The 15,463-nt window shown below is 38.8% G+C and overlaps 1 protein-coding gene across 2 annotated transcripts in view; it reads left to right on the top strand.

Annotated features, from left to right (window-relative positions):
- Positions 1-1,876: 1,876 nt before the first annotated feature.
- Positions 1,877-15,463, top strand: part of Hmbs (porphobilinogen deaminase-like protein l(3)02640) — a 39,558-nt gene continuing 25,971 nt past the window's right edge. Inside the window, exons 1-2 of one of the 2 annotated variants that reach the window (XM_071673304.1) lie at positions 1,877-2,014; positions 15,180-15,252. In XM_071673304.1, coding sequence (XP_071529405.1) covers positions 15,186-15,252 — 67 coding nt within the window. In that variant the 5' untranslated portion in view covers positions 1,877-2,014; positions 15,180-15,185. Of the gene's footprint in view, positions 2,015-3,606; positions 3,779-15,179; positions 15,253-15,463 lie in introns of those variants that run through there. The other variant, XM_071673303.1, reaches the window with a different exon arrangement.

Here is a 15,463-nt window from a genome sequence, read left to right as displayed (position 1 = left end):
ATGCAGTTGGGAGAAAAAAAGAATAAACAAAAGTCAACAGCGATTCAGAGAAACTCCCGAAATTAGTCAAACTATTTTCCTATTGCTTCGTTTGTCATAACAATACCAAATGTTTAACAGTATCGTATAATCTTGGACTGAACGCCAATATATATGGCGATTCATGGTATAATGACCAGTTCTACTGTTGTTCTTGTTGTTGAGTCAATATCATAACAAACTACCGTCATTTCATAATGCAAAAACCTCAATAAAAGTACGGTTATGATATACTGTTTTGGACGTTCATATATGAAAATAGTGGAAATTATATGAGTAACGCTTGGGTGTGGTTGGACATGTTTTACGAGTCACAACAAACAATTAACAAAAGCTCAAAATTGCATAGAGCCTTTGTCATCGACGAAGGCAATGCATTACGACAGTAATATGTAGTCATACACCTTCCTGGTAGTAATTTTAATGCAGTCTTACACCTTACTGGTAGTAATTTTAATGCATGGGACATTGATGCTCAATGTCTCCAAAAGTGAAATACTTTCGCGTTCTTCAATTTCCTGGGAGACGGCCAGATACACAGTCCAGAAGCAGAAATGTCTGGCCGAGATCAGGCCGTGTGGTCTGGTCAATTATTGAGACAATCGATGTTGATAGATGAATCCTATCTCCTGATTGGCTGCATGCCCTAACTACTGGATGAACGCCAATGATTCCAGTAACTTGACTGGTTGAATGGCGATGGTTACAGTCACTTTATTAGCCTTAGCCACAACCATGCTTAGGCGTCTTGCTAACGCTCGTGTACAGACTTACATTTATCTACTTATTTCATATTTATAAGGACGCCATTACCAGCAAATTCACAGCGCCGCCGCCAGACGTATAAACAAACTAGTAATCTAGTCTCTACACTTGTTAGCCTCATAGAGACTCTGTTAGGGAGGAACATCTGGAACCAGCGGGTAATGATACTATGTGAGGAAAGTGGCAGCATCCACCGTGAGGCAGGGCTAAGAACAGCTCATACTTTAAATACAAATAGAATCTCACATGTCCAACACCTTGACTTTATGGTAAAATATTAAGGAACTCGACGCATACGATGCGCAAATCTTCACTTCCTGTATGAGTAGATTTGTAGAAGTCAACAGGTGTCAAGTCGACCGTAGATGACAGTGGTGGATGAGCACCGTGTGCAGGAGTCCACGAAGATCACAGAGTTAAATAAGGACACAACATGCAAATGGCGCATTATATAGTAGACCTTTAAGCGACACTGATAAACAACGTCGTTACATACGGAAGTAAATGTATGATTTGTATATTATCCTGATGTTTTTTTTAGTATATGTAATATTCATAGGTCAATGCATATGCTTCGTGATATATGACCTGTTACCACATTCCGGTAATTGAAAAATCTGCGTCAGTGTTAGTAAATCCTCCCTCCTGTTTTGCATGTCACATTTTGACAGTCTGCATTAAATGCAAATTTCTTACTTTCATTGATGCGGACGAGTTGTAAACAAGATGACCAGAACATTCTGTAAACGTCTCGTCTTATTGGTTTTGATGAAAATCTTTTCATTCCTTATTGTCCATAAAATCTGCTGGTTGTATCGGACCGGATTCATAGATTGTGTTATGCTCCCATATAATTTGTCTCTAGAGCGCCAGAGGAAGTAGCTATATTTGTGTGATTTAATGCAGGAAGTGAGAAGTATTAGACACGCAGCATTTCAGGCCAATTCACGGATAATCTGAATTATAGTCCTTATGAGAATATCATTTTGTAAGCTCACTCTATTTTCTTTCAATTGTGGTGTGTGTGTGTGTGTGTGATAAGATTAAGCTTGTCACGTGATCTTGTCAGTGACACAAGTCGGGTGTGTGTGTGATCAGGGTGCCATTACTGGCACAGGTCGGGTGTGTGTGATCAAGGTAGCATTACTGGCTTAGGACGACCCATATATAACTGTGATGTATTGGTCTCCTACGTGGATGTGTGTACTGGGTAAAGTGTGAAATATTGTTTTATTCCAATTACATGCAATTACTGATTGTTACTGTGTAGAGTATTTACACAATTCTATTGTGCAATTTACTCATTTTAAACGTAGCTGGTGTATTACCTCTTTCAAAGTCTTAGGTTAAAGTCTTTTATCATTCTTACAAGGGGAATGTATGACTGACATGCAACCGTATCAAGATGATTGCCATTAACATTGGTTTGTTTATCATATTTTTTGTTATACTTGCCTCGCAGTACCACGTTTATGCTGTCCTCTCATTACTTGGAAATTATCACGTAAAAAGAATAGAATGAAAATCAGTCACGGTATGAACGTAATGGAAATGGTCATCGTTTTATTATTCTTAGTTATTTTGTGTTTATACGAAGCAATTATCCACAGTTTCAGCACAAAAATTTTAAGGAATTGTGGCATAAATATATGAAGGAAAAGATCTTCTATGCCTCAGATTAAAATAAATTCTAATAAGAATATTAATAGCATGAAGAAGCTAGGAAGAATTTTAATATTTTAATTACGGAATATATTTACCGTTTCCTTTCACAAATGTGAATGGGATATGGAACGGAACAGGAACGATCATCTCTGCGAAAAGAAATTATTTAAAACCTTGTCATGATGAGACAGATGCAGTTCGTAGGCCATTTTTTAGTTTTATAATATTCTTTTATCACACAAGTTATGTGATATGAGAAAAGACTTTCTGAAAGAATTAATTTTCATGTCGAGTAAATCAAGTCTCATGATGCAATCGTACAACAACAGGTTCATTTTAGTTAGCCAATGTTTAGAGACGTAACAATACTTTTCTTTCTTCTTAAACATACGAAAAAGCTAAATTAGTTATGAATGGGTGAATCAGACGAAATATCAACGTAGAGTTATGTAAAAAGTCGGTTCTGGCTGAAATGCGATGCAAAATTAGATTTCAAAGTTGGGCTCTGATTGGTGGGCAGCCTCGCTTTACTTTGAACTATTTTACTGAGATTACACTAAAAGCAACAAAAATAGCCAAAGGTTAACGAAAAGCATTGACCTTTAAAGATGACAGTATGTTTATGTACTGTGTATTTCCCATTAACGTTATCCTAGAATCGTCGGAAACATATGGATTGGGGAAGTTACGGGGAATCCCATGTATTGTAAAGCTCTGTGTTCAAGGTTATCTGTATTCAAATCTGTAAAAAGAATATTTAGATGTATTACTTGAATAAAGAAATATCATTGTACATTGAACACACATCCTTGACTGTTGAAGAAAAGCAAAAAGATTTTTTCATGGAAATAGATGTGATTTCACTGATTGGGTTAAGGTGCACACGAGCCAGTTTAGAGTCTTTATATATTTGATGCACCATACAAACTGTGGGTGGATTTGACGATGATAGAGACATTGAGAGATAGATGACCACATACGTATATATATATTTATATATATATATATATATATATATATATATATATATATATATATATATATATATAACTTGTTGAGAATCGAAATTAAGGATATAGATCGGAATGTGCCTGGAGGAGCAGCTGATCCATCCGGCTTGATGTTAGGGTTTGCTGGGGGGTAGGTGGCCAGTGCCGACCCAGCAGACGACGTGAGGTGACACACAAGGTGGTGGTGGTGAAAGTTCCAGTTGGTTGGCCCTACTAGTACGTTCAATTTGTGAAGGATGGAGTCTAATGGACACTCCAAGCCCCTCACCAACATTAGAATTGGGTCTAGGGATAGTGAGGTGAGTACATTGTGAGAGGTGTACAATAGTACAAAAAAATTGTACAAGTGGCTTGTACTGATTGGGAAATTCCCGGGGAGGTTTGGCCAGAGGACGTATGTATGTTGAGCAAACTGCAACGTGTATCTGTTCACTGATCATAACAGATGTAGGAGCATAAGGCCTGCCGGTAGTCCTACCACAGACATAACAGAGATGGGTCTTGCATGGGTTCCGGTGTCAGCTGTTGTGCCTTGAGTGAAGATGTAGTGTATGTTCCTCGGTATTTAAATTAATACTTTGCAAAAGCAAAAACCTGTATGACTGCATTGGTGGTTTTCCCAGAAACGCGCTTGGTAGAAGCTATGACTTCGTCTCTTGTAATCCTATTGATCCCAACCCTTGGCCCACCCTGGCTACCCCGGGCTTGGCACTAACCATACTATAAATATTTACAATTTTAATGCCTTTTTTTCCCCTTTTATCGTTATTCCTTAACTGTTTTCTCAGATGCATATGTTCTACAATATGTTAGTACTATAATCATAGAGTGAATCTAAAGCACTAATGAAGTAAAATTTTTCTTGCATATTATTTTTGGTTATATATCTTATTTATTTAGGGGATTAAGAATACACGTATTCCCTGCGTGTCGTAGAAGGCGACTAAAAGGGGAGGGAGCGGGGGGCTGGAAATCCTCCCCTCTCGTTTTTTTTTAATTTTCCAAAAGGAGGAACAGAGGGGGGGCCAGGTGAGGATATCCCACAAAGGCCCAGTCCTCTGTTCTTAACGCTACCTCGCTAACGCGGGAAATGGCGAATAGTTTAAAAAAAAAAAAAATCTTATTTACATACATATGTTTGAAGCCAGTCTCCTTCCTTAGGTTTGGTTATGTTGAATTTGTTTGACCATGGTTTTTTATGTCTTTTGAATGAATTTGACCTTCATTTCTATGACAAATCACCATTTCTTGTAAATTGGACCATTCAAAACCCCAGTTCTCTGTGGAACCCCAATTACGTTTGGATAAAGGGAGCGTAAATCTGATAAGATGGTCATTTGCAGGAGAAATGAGGGTCGAAGTCATGCATACCACATCAAGAACTATTGAAAGATATAATTTCAACTTCCAAAGAGGCACTATAAAGTTATAAATGATATTCTGTGTAATGTGGTGAGCTTGTAGATTACCACAATAGACATGTAGAAACTTCTTTGATTTTCTTAAGTATTTCTGTGTATTTATGATTTCTTACATACACACTAAACGATGCAAAGATGTATTTTGGATGTACTGATAAGTGGATGATGCATCTTATGGTGTTAGAATGTTGCTGTATGTTATTAGGAATGTTCACGTGTTAACCTTCCTTCTTGCAAACTGAGAAAAGTGGGAAGGGCTTAGATGATAGATTTTAAGTAAAAGTTACAGCAGCGTAAGTACAATTAACCTGTTGCTCATTTGCTTTCATTAGTAAAATACAGTAGTATAGGAAAGTCACCCCATTACCTTTGGCATGTGAGTGGTAATGTTTTGCAGTGTTCAATATTGATAGGTTGAAATTGAGTGATGCCATGTGATTGGGAATGTTCTTTTACTTATCCAGTGATGAAAAAGGCAACACTGATGAGGTTTATGAAGATCACTGATTAATTTTAAATGAAACTTTTTTTAAAGTCAACAGAAGTCCTCACTTAGCAACCCCTAATAGCAGAAATTTATCTTGACTTCACTGTACTTGTTATGTAGTACTGTACATAGTAATTATCAACAAAGTTTTCCTGTGTTGTGGCTAGGCCCATGGTGCTGAACATTCAGCATGCTAGCAGGTGGTCATTGGCTCTTTTTTAGTGTCTGCATCATACTAAAGCAAGAAATAGCCAACAATTTAATGTAAACAGAAGCTCTAACATTCACATATTTTTTCAGTTAACATTGAGAAACAATTCTACTGTTAGGGGAGGTTAGGTAAAGTTTTTATAGGTTCTTTTTATTTCTGCAAGTGTTTCACTTAGTTTTACATTATAGTTTTACATTAATCTTACATTTACCCTGATCTTCATAAGCCTCACTATTGTAGCCATACATGTCGTGGTCTTTCTGCTGTACCCATTCACATCTTCCTGCCCCAGTAAGGTAGTGCCAGGAACATATGACCAAGGCCGAGAGAAAAAAAATCTTCGTTTAGCAGCCTTTTCTGTTCTTTCATCTGAAAGTGATAACAGAGGGTGGGAGGATTTTCAACCCCAAATCCTTCACCCAAGTTGCCTTTTACATGAAGGAGATACCTGGGTAGTATCCTTTCACCCCTATCTAGTGTTGTATTAAGGGTTGGGGCTCCAAAAATAAGAAAATTTGATTTCCTTAAATTTTCATCAGATCAAATAACCTGAGGGCTCTGAAAATGAGAAGATCCTACTTTTTGTAAACTATCCCAGGCTTGATAGGCTTGGGAGAATTGAAAATGGGAGGATTCAAGTTTTTCTTGAAATACCTTCATCCCTAGGGATAGGGGAGAAAGAATACTTCCCACATATTCCCTGCGTGTTGTAGAAGGCGACTAAAAGGGAAGGGAGTGGGGGCTGAAAATCCTCCCCTCTCGTTTTTTTTAAATTTTCCAAAAGAAGGAACAGAGAAGGGGGCTAGGTGAGGATATTCCATCAAAGGCCCAGTCCTCTGTTCTTAACGCTACCTCACTAATGCGGAAAATGGCGAAAGTATGAAAGAAAAAGACCTCAAAGCTTAAGAGTTTAGTGGCCCTGAAAATGAAAATATCAAACTTTCTTTAGGTCATTTTTGCCTTCATGATTTTCCACTCTTGACATGCTGTTAAGTAGCCATCAAGCCTGTTTGGTTAAGATAAATTTGCAAATTCATGATGATCTGATGTATCTTAGAATGTTTCCTTTTTCAGTGAAATTTCTCTAGAAAACATGTGTTATCAGTAACAATTACAGATATTCAAAGACATGCGGTTGGTTATGATTATAATATGTATGGTTTCATTACAGTTTGTTATTCACCTTTTACACTTCGGTTTCCTTTCTGCATTCAGTCTCTTCATTTAGCTTATTCCATTCATTTATGACTAGGTAGCTTTAGATGCACCTTATTTCTTTACATTCTTAAAGAGATGTAAGGGATTACCTGCTTGCTTATGTGAGAAGTTTTTACATTTATGGGGTGTCCTCTAACTTCTCTGTCTTATAATTAATTTACCAATTCTTTAGATATTCTACAGTTTTCTGTACTTTTAATGCTCTCAACATTCATTGCTGCTTCACTTCTTACTCTTCTTGTGCTTAGTTACTTCTTATTCCCTGTGGATGATTTTCATTCTTGTTTTATAGAACTGCTTAATGCTAACATAATCAGATTCAATGAGGAAATTGAAAGTTGTAACCATGGCTCTCATTCTGTCTTATAGAATGGCAAATGTTTGGTTGTTCACTTCTCCATATAAGTGGGATGGTCCAATTCACAATCTAAAAGGTTGCAGTTATTTCTTTGTTTTGCCAGTATACTTGAGGATGGTTTTGAAATTGACCAGCATGTTATTTACCTTGATTACTGATCTTCTATGTGACTGATATGGAATTGGGTCAACCGTTATGTCCCTCTCACAAATAGATTCATGAAATATGGTTCTTGTTAGTCTAGGGGCTGAACTTGAGTTCCTTTTGCTGTCCCTCGTCTTTACTATTTAGCATTTGGTTAGTCTTAATTTTTTTTTTTTACTGTATCTGACTAGAAAGGTTGCAATCTTAGACACTCCATACATGTCTCAGGGGTTTTACATTATCCACAGACATATTCATGAGACTCAGTAGTTATCAGTGTACCACTCATGTGATCTCATCATTGAATTTAATGACCTGTACGCACTACTTTAGCTCCCCTCTGAGTTTTCAAGCTGTGTGAAATAACACACTTTCACTTCCTTTGTCACACATTCACTTTGACACTTTACTGTGATACCTTTGTGATTGTCTGCAGTAAATAACCTTAATATGATTGGACAATTAATAGAAAATATTATTTGGCTTGAGGGGTTTATCTTCTCCATTGTCCAACCTGTAGTGTCTTTTGTGTGGACCCACCACAACTTTTTACCCCATCCATCATATCAGCCCAAACCTGCTGTGTGTGTGTTCTTGTGTGGATGATGAGTGCACTTCGCCTCATAAATATGTAAGGTGGTTGTTGATCTATATATCTCAAGTCGTTTAAGGACCTGCCATTTTATGTTGGTTTTTATGGTTTATAGGCCTGCATGTATAGTACCAACATGGAACAGAAAAGCCAGTATATTATTTACCTCACTTACAGATCTCTTAATGTTGTTTTGTTATGACAAACTGGCCCTTATTCAACCCCTCTTAGTCCCTCTTAAATGTAAATTGCAGTAATTTGCTTCCTGTAAAGTAATGGTCTTGACATGGCTTCACTTTCTTGTATCCCCAGTTTATATAGCATCTCCTATTTGTTGTTTATATTGTTTCCACTCTTTTACACGGCTTTCAATAATCTTATCGTGGCAGAGTCAAAGAGAGGTCCCAGCCTCCTGTATCTCCATTTCCTGTATCTAAGTAAATTTAGTGTGGCAATGGATGAAACTTTCTGTCATCTATGAGTCTGATTTCCACAAGAAATTACACAGATGTTGATGTAGGATAAGTGATTGAAGATAAACATACTTAAAAAAAAAAAGAAGTTTGTGTATGTAAAGCCTCCTGTTACTGTTTCAGAGATGCTGCACTGTATACCCAGTCACCTCCTTTCACCCAGTTGCAAGAGGTGATGAGTCATGGTGACATTTTAATGTGCTAAGTCATCATCTTGACTGAAAATCTGCTTGTCACCAGAAAATAACATCAGGGGAGTTGGAAGGGATATTTGCTATATAATTCTATCCAAGGTCTGAGATGCCTGCAATGGTTAGGATAGGGAGATGTTCAAAAGGATTTGTCCATGTGTTCATTACCAGTTTGATCAACTCATTTGAGGAGACGGATTTGCTTGAGTAGATCCTATGTTGAGCAACAAAAATTGTATCCAAAGTGCATGAGCTGAGGTACAGGGAGAGGATTGAAGCCATAGACTTGCCCATATAAGAAGAGAGGACAAGGGGAGACGAGATTATAGCTATCAAGTTCCTCACTCACTTGTAATGCTGCTGTTAATCAGTTACTTGAAATAGGGAGGGGCTGATCACCTAAAGAACATAGTATGAAATTAATCAAGAGTCTGTAGGCAGATGTCGTGGAATGGAACAGACTATGTGGAATACTGAACGTAGAATATTGAAAAATTCAAGGTTTTGTATACAAAAAAAAAGATATTAGAAAAGGTGTGGTGAAGGATACAGTATACAGCGAATGTAATAAACTAAATGATGAGTGAGAACATAGGCAGAATCCAGAAATTTAAAAGGTTTTATAAAAGTAATGATAAATTGTGATAGAGCTCCATTCTTGTTCTGTGCAGTTATGAACCCCACGTGCACATGGAATAAGGAAAAGGTTTATGTTTAAGAGTACAATTATTTTTTGTGAAATTTTATGGTATTTAAGAAATGAAATCTTTGTAAATTCATATGTATATGACATCTGTGGTTATGGAGTGACCTGTAAAGGCTGTTTTCTAGGTGAAGCCATCTGCACATCATGGTCTCTAAATGAGAATGTTGAATGAACAGTACCAGTACCTATTTCTATCTAAATTTTGACAAGCAGCTTCAGGGAAAAGTAATGATCTTGCGTAACAAATTTATTTTTTGAAATAATGATGAAAATTATTATGTTTTAGATTTCTTTGTCCTTTTTTAGGAGGCACTGTAGCATAGTGTTTAGTAGTCATCATTAATAAGCAGGAGAATTTGGTTTCAGTTTCTGGGCAGAGGGGAATAGTTAGGCAATTTTCTTTTCTAGAGACAGCTTGTATTCTGTAGTAATAAGATTGAAAGAATTCAAATATGATTACCCGCTCCTTATTCTTACCTAATCTAGTAGATTCAACAGAATGTTGAAAGGAAAGAACTTCAGAATGAAAGTAGACTTAGCTTATTTTGATATATTTATTTATTGATTATACTTTGTCACTGTCTCCTGCGTTAGCGAGGTAGCATAAGGAAACAGATGAAAGAATTGCCCAACCCACCCACATACACATGTATATACATGCTCGCCCACACATGCACATACACATATCTATACATCTCAACGTTTACATATATATACACACACAGACATGTACATATATATACACACACAGACATATACATATATATATATATATATATATATATATATATATATATATATATATATATATACATATACATATATTTTTTTTTTTTTTTTTTTTTTTTTTTTGTCGCTGTCTCCCGCGTTTGCGAGGTAGCACAAGGAAACAGACGAAAGAAATGGCCCAACCTACCCCCATACACATGTATATACATACGTCCACACACGCAAATATACATACCTACACAGCTTTCCATGGTTTACCCCAGACGCTTCACATGCCTTGATTCAATCCACTGACAGCACATCAACCCCGGTATACCACATCGCTCCAATTCACTCTATTCCTTACCCTCCTTTCACCCTCCTGCATGTTCAGGCCCTGATCACACAAAATCTTTTTCACTCCATCTTTCCACCTCCAATTTGGTCTCCCTTTTCTCCTCGTTCCCTCCACCTCCGACACATATATCCTCTTGGTCAAGCTTTCCTCACTCATTCTCTCCATGTGACCAAACCATTTCAAAACACCCTCTTCTGCTCTCTCAACCACGCTCTTTTTATTTCCACACATCTCTCTTACCCTTACGTTACTTACTCGATCAAACCACCTCACACCACACATTGTCCTCAAACATCTCATTTCCAGCACATCCATCCTCCTGCACACAACTCTATCCATAGTCCACGCCTCGCAACCATACAACATTGTTGGAACCACTATTCCTTCAAACATACCCATTTTTGCTTTCCGAGATACTGTTCTCGACTTCTACACATTCTTCAAGGCTCCCAGAATTTTCGCCCCCTCCCCCACCCTATGATCCACTTCCGCTTCCATGTTTCCATCCGCTGCCAGATCCACTCCCAGATATCTAAAACACTTCACTTCCTCCAGTTTTTCTCCATTCAAACTCACCTCCCAATTGACTTGACCCTCAACCCTACTGTACCTAATAACCTTGCTCTTATTCACATTTACTCTTAACTTTCTTCTTTCACACACTTAACCAAACTCAGTCACCAGCTTCTGCAGTTTCTCACATGAATCAGCCACCAGTGCTGTATCATCAGCGAACAACAACTGACTCACTTCCCAAGCTCTCTCATCCCCAACAGACTTATACCTCTGTAATTTGAGCACTCACTTTTATCCCCTTTGCCTTTGTACAATGGCACTATGCACGCATTCCGCCAATCCTCAGGCACCTCACCATGAGTCATACATACATTAAATAACCTTACCAACCAGTCAACAATACAGTCACCCCCTTTTTTAATAAATTCCACTGCAATACCATCCAAACCTGCTGCCTTGCCGGCTTTCATCTTCCGCAAAGCTTTTACTACCTCTTCTCTGTTTACCAAATCATTTTCCCTAACCCTCGCACTTTGCACACCACCTCGACCAAAACACCCTATATCTGCCACTCTATCATCAAACACATTCAACAAACCTTCAAGATACTCACTCCATCTCCTTCTCACATCACCACTACTTGTTATCACCTCCCCATTTGCACCCTTCACTGAAGTTCTGTTTGCTCCCTTGTCTTACGCACTTTATTTACCTCCTTCCAGAACATCTTTTTATTCTCCCTAAAATTTAATGATACTTTCTCACCCCAACTCTCATTTGCCCTTTTTTTCACCTCTTGCACCTTTCTCTTGACCTCCTGTCTCTTTCTTTTATACGTCTCCCACTCAATTGCATTTTTTCCCTGCAAAAATCGTCCAAATGCCTCTCTCTTCTCTTTCACTAATACTCTTACTTCTTCAGCCCACCACTCACTACCCTTTCTAATCAACCCACCTCCCACTCTTCTCATGCCACAAGCATCTTTTGCGCAATCCATCACTGATTCCCTAAATACATCCCATTCCTCCCCCACTCCCCTTACTTCTAAATTGTTTCTTACATTTTTCACATGTATATATATGTATGTGTGTGTGTGTGTATATGTGCGTGTGTGTGTGTATGTGTGTGTATGTGTTTATATATATGTATATTATCCCTGGGGATAGGGGTGAAAGAATACTTCCCACGCATTCCTCGCGTGTCGTAGAAAGTGACTAGAGGGGACGGGAGCGGGGGGCCAGAAATCCTCCCCTCCTTGTATTTTTTTTAACTTTCTAAAATGGGAAACAGAAGAAGGCGTCACGCGGGGAGTGCTCATCCTCCTCGAAGGCTCAGATTGGGGTGCCTAAATGTGTGTGGATGTAACCAAGATGTGAAAAAAGGAAAGATAGGTAGTATGTTTGAGGAAAAGAACCTGGACGTTTTGGCTCTGAGTGAAACGAAGCTCAAGGGTAAAGGGGAAGAGTGGTTTGGGAATGTCTTGGGAGTAAAGTCAGGGGTTAGTGAGAGGACAAGAGCAAGGGAAGGAGTAGCAGTACTCCTGAAACAGGAGTTGTGGAAGTATGTGATAGAATGTAAGAAAGTAAATTCTCGATTGATATGGGTAAAACTGAAAGTTGATGGAGAGAGATGGGTGATTATTGGTGCATATGCACCTGGGCATGAGAAGAAAGATCATGAGAGGCAAGTGTTTTGGGAGCAGCTGAATGAGTGTGTTAGTGGTTTTGATGCACGAGACCGGGTTATAGTGTTGGGTGATTTGAATGCAAAGGTGAGTAATGTGGCAGTTGAGGGAATAATTGGTATACATGGGGTGTTCAGTGTTGTAAATGGAAATGGTGAAGAGCTTGTAGATTTATGTGCTGAAAAAGGACTGATGATTGGGAATACCTGGTTTAAAAAGCGAGATATACATAAGTATACTTATGTAAGTAGGAGAGATGGCCAGAGAGCGTTATTGGATTACGTGTTAATTGACAGGCGCGCAAAAGAGAGACTTTTGGATGTTAATGTGCTGAGAGGTGCAACTGGAGGGATGTCTGATCATTATCTTGTGGAGGCTAAGGTGAAGATTTGTATGGGTTTTCAGAAAAGAAGAGTGAATGTTGGGGTGAAGAGGGTGGTGAGAGTAAGTGAGCTTGGGAAGGTGACTTGTGTGAGGAAGTACCAGGAGAGACTGAGTACAGAAAGGAAAAAGGTGAGAACAATGGAAGATATACATATATATATACATATATATATATAGAGAAGAGGTAGTAAAAGCTTTGCGGAAGATGAAAGCCGGCAAGGCAGCAGGTTTGGATGGTATTGCAGTGGATATTAAAAAAGGGGGTGACTGTATTATTGACTGGTTGGTAAGGTTATTTAATGTTTGTATGACTCATGGTGAGGTGCCTGAGGATTGGCGGAATGCGTGCATAGTGCCATTGTACAAAGGCAAAGGGGATAAGAGTGAGTGCTCAAATTTCAGAGGTATAAGTTTGTTGAGTATTCCTGGTAAATTATATGGGAGGGTATTGATTGAGAGGGTGAAGGCATGTAAAGAGCATCAGATTGGGGAAGAGCAGGGTGGTTTCAGAAGTGGTATAGGATGTGTGGATCAGGTGTTTGCTTTGAAGAATGTATGTGAGAAATACTTAGAAAAGCAAATGGATTTGTATGTAGCATTTATGGATCTGGAGAACGCATATGATAGAGTTGATAGAGATGCTCTGTGGAAGGTATTAAGAATATATGGTGTGGGAGGCAAGTTGTTAGAAGCAGTGAAAAGTTTTTCTCGAGTATGTAAGGCATGTGTACGTGTAGGAAGAGAGGAAAGTGATTGGTTCTCAGTGAATGTAGGTTTGCGGCAGGGGTGTGTGATGTCTCTATGGTTGTTTAATTTGTTTATGGATGGGGTTGTTAGGGAGGTGAATGCAAGAGTTTTGGAAAGAGGGGCAAGTATGAAGTCTGTTGTGGATGAGAGAGCTTGGGAAGTGAGTCAGTTGTTTTTCGCTGATGATACAGCGCTGGTGGCTGATTCATGTGAGAAACTGCAGAAGCTGGTGACTGAGTTTGGTAAAGTGTGTGAAAGAAGAAAGTTAAGTGTAAATGTGAATAAGATCAAGGTTATTAGGTACAGTAGGGTTGAGGGTCAAGTCAATTGGGAGGTAAGTTTGAATGGAGAAGAACTGGAGGAAGTAAAGTGTTTTAGATATCTGGGAGTGGATCTGGCAGCGGATGGAACCATGGAAGCGGAAGTGGATCATAGGGTGGGGGAGGAGGTGAAAATCCTGGGAGCCTTGAAGAATGTGTGGAAGTCGAGAACATTATCTCGGAAAGCAAAAATGGGTATGTTTGAAGGAATAGTGGTTCCAACAATGTTGTATGGTTGCGAGGCATGGGCTATGGATAGAGTTTTGTGCAGGAGGGTGGATGTGCTGGAAATGAGATGTTTGACAATGTGTGGTGTGAGGTGGTTTGATCGAGTAAGTAACGTAAGGGTAAGAGAGATGTGTGGAAATAAAAAGAACGTGGTTGAGAGAGCAGAAGAGGGTGTTTTGAAATGGTTTGGGCACATGGAGAGAATGAGTGAGGAAAGATTGACCAAGAGGATATATGTGTTGGAGGTCGAGGGAACGAGGAGAAGTGGGAGACCAAATTGGAGGTGGAAAGATGGAGTGAAAAAGATTTTGTGTGATCGGGGCCTGAACATGCAGGAGGGTGAAAGGAGGGCAAGGAATAGAGTGAATTGGATCGATGTGGTATACCGGGGTTGACGTGCTGTCAGTGGATTGAATCAGGGCATGTGAAGCATCTGGGGTAAACCATGAAAAGCTGTGTAGATATGTATTTTGCGTGTGTGGACGTGTATGTATATACATGTGTATGGGGGTGGGTTGGGCCATTTCTTTCGTCTGTTTCCTTGCGCTACCTCGCAAACGCGGGAGACAGCGACAAAGCATAAATCAAAAATCAAAAAATTTACATGTACATAATTCATATTGTCTGCCCTTATTCATTCCCGTCGCCACCCCGTCACACATGAAATAACAACCCCCTCCCCTGCATGTGCGTGAGGTAGTGCTAGGAAAAGACAACAAAGGCCACATTCGTTCACATTAAGTCTCTTATTTTGATATATTTCATACATTCTGCATTCCCTTTTCCACTCTTCAAAATTCGTATCTCCCTCAGTATCTGCAGGTTTTAATTGGAACCTTCTGTTGGTGGGAAATCATTAGTGAAGAAGAATTCATTAAGATAATTGTTTTCTGTTTCTTCTCATCATTTATATTCACTTGTTAATATGGTTATTGTTCTTGTACTTATCTTCAGTTGGCCATGAAGCAGACCTACTTGGTGCGAGATGCCCTACAAAAATTACATCCAAAGCTGAAGTTTGAAATTGGTAAGTAACTTTGAGTTCCTGCAAGTACTGTACAAACTTTGGAATGAAATACTGTGCTGGCTAGATGATGTAACTTTACCTGGATACTCTGAATTTTTCTTAAAACATATACTTTATAGAGGAGTAGACTGGTGCACACTTTGTTTGATGTGCTGTGTATTTTTGTTTGAATTACATTTATTCAGTCTTTAGTGACCATGTAGGAGGAATG

Source organism: Panulirus ornatus, chromosome 18, assembly GCF_036320965.1.
Source record: "Panulirus ornatus isolate Po-2019 chromosome 18, ASM3632096v1, whole genome shotgun sequence".
Taxonomy (NCBI): Eukaryota; Metazoa; Arthropoda; class Malacostraca; order Decapoda; family Palinuridae; genus Panulirus; species Panulirus ornatus.
Note: the sequence above shows the minus strand (reverse complement) of the source record. Positions and strands in the feature narration are given on the sequence as shown.